At 38.7% G+C, this 7,413-nt stretch overlaps 1 protein-coding gene across 1 annotated transcript; it reads left to right on the forward strand.

Moving 5' to 3' along the window:
• Nucleotides 1-799: 799 nt before the first annotated feature.
• On the forward strand, nucleotides 800-2,580 carry LOC110050854 (somatostatin receptor type 2-like). The gene has a single exon (XM_020756827.2). It carries the CDS (start codon nucleotides 1,045-1,047, stop codon nucleotides 2,179-2,181), a length of 1,137 nt encoding a protein of 378 aa, XP_020612486.1. The 5' UTR covers nucleotides 800-1,044; the 3' UTR covers nucleotides 2,182-2,580.
• Nucleotides 2,581-7,413: the final 4,833 nt, after the last annotated feature.

Here is a 7,413-nt window from a genome sequence, read left to right on the forward strand (position 1 = left end):
TACACGCGATGTTATCTAGGTAGAAACGAAGCATAGATGAATGACTTTCCTTTGCCAAAATTCCGCTTCAAATTTCAAGTTGAACAGTTTTTCAAGCGTGAAGTAACGTAATAAGTTTCTACAAGAAATTTTATTAAAATGCATATTTTGAAAAAAATTAATATAAAAAGACATGAAGGAGACTCACTGAATTGATAAAAAAAGGCTTAATTTCGTTCTCTGACAATATAGCGGGTTGTTTTTCACGTGGAGAAACGTGCTTACGGCACGTGGGGAATCCATCGTTAGCCGGCACTGCAAGTTAGCATTAGAGACTGAGGTTAAGCATGACGTTAACGGCAGACGGCAAACGGCAAAGATAACTTCTGATTTTGAGTTCTTTTCTTCTAATCCGTAAATAAAGCACGCAAAAATGGAATAAAGTCTCCTACTATTCATTGCAAATACAAATAATTTCACTCTACTGCACACACAACTGAAGAGGGAGGGCAAAAGTTTCATTTTTGCCGTTTGCCGTTTGCCGTAAACGTCATGCTTAACCTCTCTCGTGTGCCAAAACAACGTAGACGTATTTTTTCAGCACAGCATCTCAGTAATAACTTACGTAAGAAGGTCGAATATCATCCTAACAAGATACAAAACCTCAAATCACAAAAGGCAATCAAGTGAAACAGTTGGATGTCGCCAAAAATTTCTTTCAGTAATCAGCATGATGTCTCTAACTGGTACCTAACACCGTAAATAAGTGGCTACTTAAGCTCGCGGATTTGCTTACATTTCCACATTGCTGAGAGAAACGTTCATCGCGTCAAGACGCTGAGAGACTTCTTTGTTGATATCAAGAGCAAGATTGACTGTGTTTGAGTCCTCTCCATTAGATTTGAACTGAGCTGAAGCCATCTGCGCGTCTAAAAGCATATTTGCCCTGAAGCTGAACTGAAGTGCAAATCCTTTGCGAACTCGCCGCTGTTCAGCACAAGAGGAAGTTGATTCGTCTCGAGAGGTTCAACAATCATCAAGGCGCTAATACTTCTCGACAAGAGCATGATGAATTCGACAGGTAATCAAACTGGCGGGGAATTTGTGTTGCCCTACTTCAAGGAGCCACAGTGGTTAGAAATCTTGAGGTTAACTTTTCAAGTCTTCATCGCGTCCGTTGGCCTAGCAGGCAACGCGATGGTTTGCATCGTCATAACTTTCCAGCCTCAAATGCACAATGTCATCAACTTCTTCATCAGAAATCTCGCCATCGCAGATCTGGGGATTCTTATCTTGTCCTTCCCGTTAGCAGTGATCAAGGAACAAAACCCGTACCACTGGCCCCTGGGGGAATGTGTGTGCCGGTACGTGTTCCCCCTAGCCGACATATTTCACGGTGTATCAGTCTGGTCAATTACCCTGATTGCCATCGATCGATACAGAGCTATAGTCCGGGGGGTCCTTCCCAGGCGTAGCACAACCTCCTTCAGATCAGCGCGTTGGATGGTAGCCAGTGTTTGGATGCTATCGTTTCTAATTATCTCTCTTCCCCTGTATTTTATCATGGAATTCATTGATTACAGTGTTTACCAACCCTCCACTGACATGGTCGATTGCACTCCAAACTGGCCGAACATCAAAGGAGCAGACGAGATGCGACAGATTTACCTGATCGGCGTTGCCATATTTTGGTATGTTCTACCACTCGCTATCATCGGTGGAACCTTCTACAGTATTTCAAGGAAGCTTCATGCTAGCAGCAAATTCAACAAGTCCATACGAGAAGAGTGCAGCGACCCCGAGGAGCTGCAAAGCACCCGGAAAAGGCTGCGAGAACGACAAAATAGCAAAGCGAAAAAGCTTTTAACCCCAGTCGTTGTAGTTTTTGCCATCACCATGTTACCTTACAATGTTTTTCGCTTTGTTGTTTTGTACTGGAATGATATTACCGAACATAAATACCTCTGGGTTTATTACAATGTCTGTGTGACTTTAGTCATTGCGAATTCATCAGCAAACTTTTTTATTTACTCCCTGGTAAGTGACGAGTTTCGCCAAAGTTTCAAGAACCTTTTTTGTTGTAACTCAACCTGCTCTACTCAAAATACAACAGAGAGAACAATAAGGAGCCCGTTAAGCCGCACGCCATTGAATGTAAGCCCGTTAAACCTTAGCCCTTTAAATACCGGAAGACATGAATAGAACAACGAACTTTATTAAAACAACGATCAAGAGGAAATCTGCGGGGGAGAGGCTAGGATGTTGTTTCAAAAACAAAACTCGGAAAATGTGAAGTTTTTTTTTTCCTTTTTCACTGATGTCAAAATAGAATTGAGAGATTTGTAGAGTTTCAAAACTCTTTCATTTCTGATATAAATAATTTTTGTTTCCTTGTTTTGTCTAAGCTGCCATGCACTATTTAAATTTTGTTTAAAAGTTGCTTGGCGGGATTTTGTGACACGAGAAACGAATGCAGTGTACATTTACATATAAGTGGCATATAAGTACTTGTATTGTTGTACTCGAACTAAGTCACCTAGTTTTAAGTAATTATGTAAAATAGCCACGAAGCTGCATAAAAACGAAAAAAAAAAAATTAAACTGACTAGAAAACTAAAATTGAAGAACAGTTTTTTAAACCCGGATAAGGTTAAAACAGAATCTCGATAAGCGAGACTTTAACTTGTATGTCCCTACGCTTTTAAGTTTGTACAAGTCCTTGTTCTTTATGCTCAATGACTATTTCATTTTCAAATTGAGTGAAGAAAGGTACCAAGTCTTCAAACTACTTATGTAAGACCATAAATAAGAAGAAGATAATGCAGAAGGAAGTTAGATAACCTATAATTGTGACCTATAATTGCTTCCAAGTGTCAGCTGAAGTGTCAACGAACATTGTTGGCTAAATACGTGCATGTGATATTTACTTTTTGATTTATTATGTGTGTAAAACAAATTACTGAATATATCAATAAAATTTTGAACAACGTATTAACGGCTGTCGGAATAGTTACTTGCCCAACAAAACATTTTCATCCTCACTGCTTTATCTTTGGTTTTCATAAAAATAAATCGCGTACAGTTTATGCATGCGACTCGAAAATGATGATTTGAAAGCTCTTTGAAGAGATATGTACTTCAAACACAACCCAGCTTATAGATAATAAAAATCTTTCTTATCCTGAAAAAAAAAAAAAAAAAAAAAAAAAAACCGATCAGTTGAACCTAAGGGAGCAGCTGAAATAAACCGGTGATCTTAATCTTACATTGTAAAGCGCTTTAGAATGTTTTATAATTTTGGCTCTATATAAATCTATTATCATTATTATTATTATTATTATTATTATTATTATTATTATTATTATTAGCAGTATAAAATGTATTCATCTAAAAGTACATCCACACAATAACATTAGAAGAATATTAAAAATCAGAAAATATTTATACCCACTTACGAGCAGTACAATTATGTTCCTTGAGATCTACGTCTAAGAAATACTTTAAAACCTTATTTTGAAAGTTAAAAACAGAGTTGAGTTCCCTTAACTCTTTGCGAAGATCGCTCCAGTCCTTTGCAGCAGCATACTTAAACGAAGACTGCCCCATTGATGAAGACATAATTCCCCCTAAATCTATTAAGGTAGCATCCCTTAAGAATCTTTTATGTGATGCTCACCGCTTAACTAAATAATTCTTTAATTGATCTGGACAATTTATGTTATTCACAGTTTTATAAACTAATTGAAGCCTTAAGAAACGACATCGACTTCTTTTGCGCATGTCCTGAGAACAGGATTTACGATGAGCAGCTTACAAAATAACACGCATTGCTTTATTCTGGAGGCGTTCTAAACGCTGAGCATTCTGCTTACAGCAATCTCCCCAAACTATACACCCATAGTCAAATATATTTTGACCGCAAATGCTACTAATCTCGCAATCTGATTGGTTAATTTGCTGTTGTCGATAAGAGTCCAGACAACGTTGATATTGTGGCAAAAAACAAATCGAATGTGGTTTAGCGTTGTCTCTACTCTTATCGACAACGATACGCGTCATTACAGTGGTCAAAATTGTGGTCAAGATGTTGTGGACTCACGAGGCTGCGCCTCGTGAGTCCACAACATCTTGACCACTGTGATAACGCATATCGTTGTCGATAAGAGTACAGACAACGCTAAACCACTTTCGATTTGTTAAATATACAGATGGCTTGAACGACGTCAGCCTTTTAGAATATTTCTGCCCGGTCGCTCTGTTTTAGCAGGTACCAGTGTGACTAGTGATGTTAACGCCCCCCCTCCACTCCCTGCTGACCACTTGACTTTAATGTTCTTTTGCTCTCTGCAGGCATTTTTCCAATTAACCATTTTCCGGATTGGAGTATGTTTACATGTGTAATGTAGCACGCCTTTTGGGGGATGAGTTTTACAGACTGAATGAATCACCCACTGTGATAACCCACTGTTTTTCTTCCTTTAATTTTTTTCTTCCGACCTCTCATTTTTCGGTAAACGTCCAGCAACCACCCTGTATAGAAATTTCCTCTTATTTACCACCCTATAAAAATAAGATGTTGCTCTTAGTTGTGTTTGGAATGAAAAGCACGTTTCATAGAATCAGTATATAAAATACTGAACAACTCAGTTGGTTATAAACTTCAAAGTAAATTATAAACCGTCCTAGCGATTTGATAAAAGCTGAAATTTCGGGTTTCGCAGTAAAAACTAGCTAGCGCAGCCACTTTGTAAAATGAAACAGTGCCAATCCGCTTATTTAATGCTAATGTCGAAACATCCAACTAGTTATAATTGCTCCTGTTGTTTGCACAAGTTTAAGTTATCTGTCTGCCAAACGCGCATGTGATTACTGCAGATGTGATTATCAAGCGCACGACCACACGTGGTGTGCGCGTGAATCAGTCAAGGCTCTCCTCGAACAACCAGCTAATTAACAGAAACTGAAAGCATATCCGCGTGTTGATTAGAATGATGATCGGAGCGGTGTTATCTTTTTCAGAAATGTATTATTAAAAATTAAAGTAATAACAATTAAAATAAAGTTAGTTAAGAAGTGCTTTGCATTCGCCGGAGAAACTCGATATTTCACTATGCAAAACAAGCCTTAAGTTCACCAAGGTTATCGGTAAATACACTTCACAGTTCCAGAAGGCAGACCCAGTGAAAAAACTGAAACTTAATGATAAAGTGAGGTCGTTGTATTAAATCGCGTTCCCAGGAAAGGCAGTGTTACTTTTAGTACGTAACCATTCCGGCTATAGAGTGAAGCTTCCTCTATTGCCCTCTGTTCATTTCTTATTTATTATGTGCAAAAGTTTTACAAGCAACTTGAGCATAGTTTCCTTCTATTATCGTTAACGTAAGCCGACATTGACTGCATGTAACAGGTGTCCTCAGTTCTCCAAGTATTGCCCTTCAATAATTTTGTTCATAAACTAAATCAGATCAAACAAGGCCGGTTCAGGGACAGCGCGTCACCCAAGATTTAGTTTTATTATAAAACTGTTTTTTTCTTATATAAAACTTGTCAGTTTTACTAGCTCAAAGAGTAAGAACCATAGCATGTATATGGGTAGTGTAAGTGGAACCCGGGTAGTCCTCGCCTGGCTGGTTAGCTCCCTCACCGCTACACTATCTGAGTGCTGGCTGCCGAAATTCCCAACTTTTGAACTATATATTCCACAAGCATAAATATATCTATTGTAATGTTGTCCAAACCACAAAATGAAGGCTAACCGCAAGGAAACCTGGCATTGGTTAGAAATAACCAATGTTGAGAGAGAGTTATGGTGTCCATCGTTCTGGCAAAATTTATTGTTTCATATTTAGCGACGTCCCAGAAAAGACGGGTATTTCAAAACTTGACAACAAGTTCCTAGTGCGAAAAGTATACTTTAAAAGCACGTGTATACGGCCACCTGGTGCAGAAAAAAAAACAACTAGCAAAGCAGAATTGGCCTTGCGATACACGGCCTTTAGATTATGTAAGAACCTTCAGCCGACAGAACATAACTATACATATAAGAGGATAACACATCCTGTACAGTTGCCATAACAAACTTAGTTAAATTTTAATTTGTTCAAACAGGTATTTGATAAGCATATTTAGGGGGAGGGAGAGTGAGCGGGAGGACGCTAATTAATGATGGGCTTTTTCTTTACGTAGAGAGGGGTACGGAGGGGACTGATGACCGAAACGGGTTCTGCGAGTGAAAACGTTCACATATACCTATGAATCCTGCTAGCCGATTCTCTCTGCAGTGCGATTCTCAAAACTAGCTCTACAATCGCTAGATCGAAATTTTCAGAGAATACTGTCAAATCATAAAATTCAAAACAAGCTCTACACTAGGAAGATGAGAAGCTTATAATCAGGAGACATGATATTATCTTTAGAGCTTAATCTTACTTTTACTCCCTCTTTTGGGAGAAGAATGGTTGGAAAACTACTTTCGTCTGAGTGTTTTTTAAGGCGGGTTGTTGACAAGGGGGGAGCCTACCATTGGAATTTTTTACGTTATGGAACATGGCTAAAAATGACGTCTCGCCAAAGAGTAAGGCTTAGTTCTTTCGGCAATGAAAGGCAACGGAATCCTTGCAACCTGCAAGCCAAGGTAGAGGGTGACATAGGGTTTCTGCGTGACGTGTGATCGCCCCAAAATTGATGCGTGATGCGTGATTGAGACCAAATTAGCCGCGTGACGTGGGACAGGACATCATAACGTAATGCGCGATTTGCAATTTTACAAGCATGTGATGCGTGATTTACCAATTAGATTTCCGTGATAAGTGAACCTTCTTTGGACTAGAAGGATAGCATTCATTTTAAGTAACTAGTAAACAGAATCTTAAAAAAGACCATCAAATCGTGGCAGACGTGACACCATTTCCTGGTCTTTTTCGTCCTTTTATTGACCTCTGATGTCTTTGATCTTCGTGGATCTCATGGTATTATAGGTCCAAACAATTGTGATACAAATGATAGGAATAAGTCAATTGAAAATAGTTAAACTTTGCACAAGGACTATGAGCTTTAATGTTATTTTTGTCCATTTTGTCGACCGATCATTTTTGGCAGGGCATCAGACCAAGGGAATATGACACACCATATCCGAATTCGGCTATCGTATAAAAGATCTGAACGAATTTTGTCCAAAAGGGCTGAAACGATGACACAATGTTAGAGTTCGGTGTCAATTGTGTAACCAACGAGAGACTACACAAGGGAAACTTTTGTGTGCCACTTCATGAAGGTCCTCATAAAGACCTAACTGAATTCAAAAGCCACGTTATATCCTTTACAGATATAAAACGTTGTCGCACAGAAAATAATTTGCAGCTTTGACACAAATATTGCCTGTATATTAGAGTATGGCCATACAAAGGTGGCGTAGACTTCTTCTCAATTCCTATG

The sequence above is a fragment of the Orbicella faveolata genome, unplaced genomic scaffold, assembly GCF_042242905.1.
Source record: "Orbicella faveolata isolate gen_17 unplaced genomic scaffold, um_ofav_v1 contig_46, whole genome shotgun sequence".
In the NCBI taxonomy this organism is placed as follows: domain Eukaryota; kingdom Metazoa; phylum Cnidaria; class Anthozoa; order Scleractinia; family Merulinidae; genus Orbicella; species Orbicella faveolata.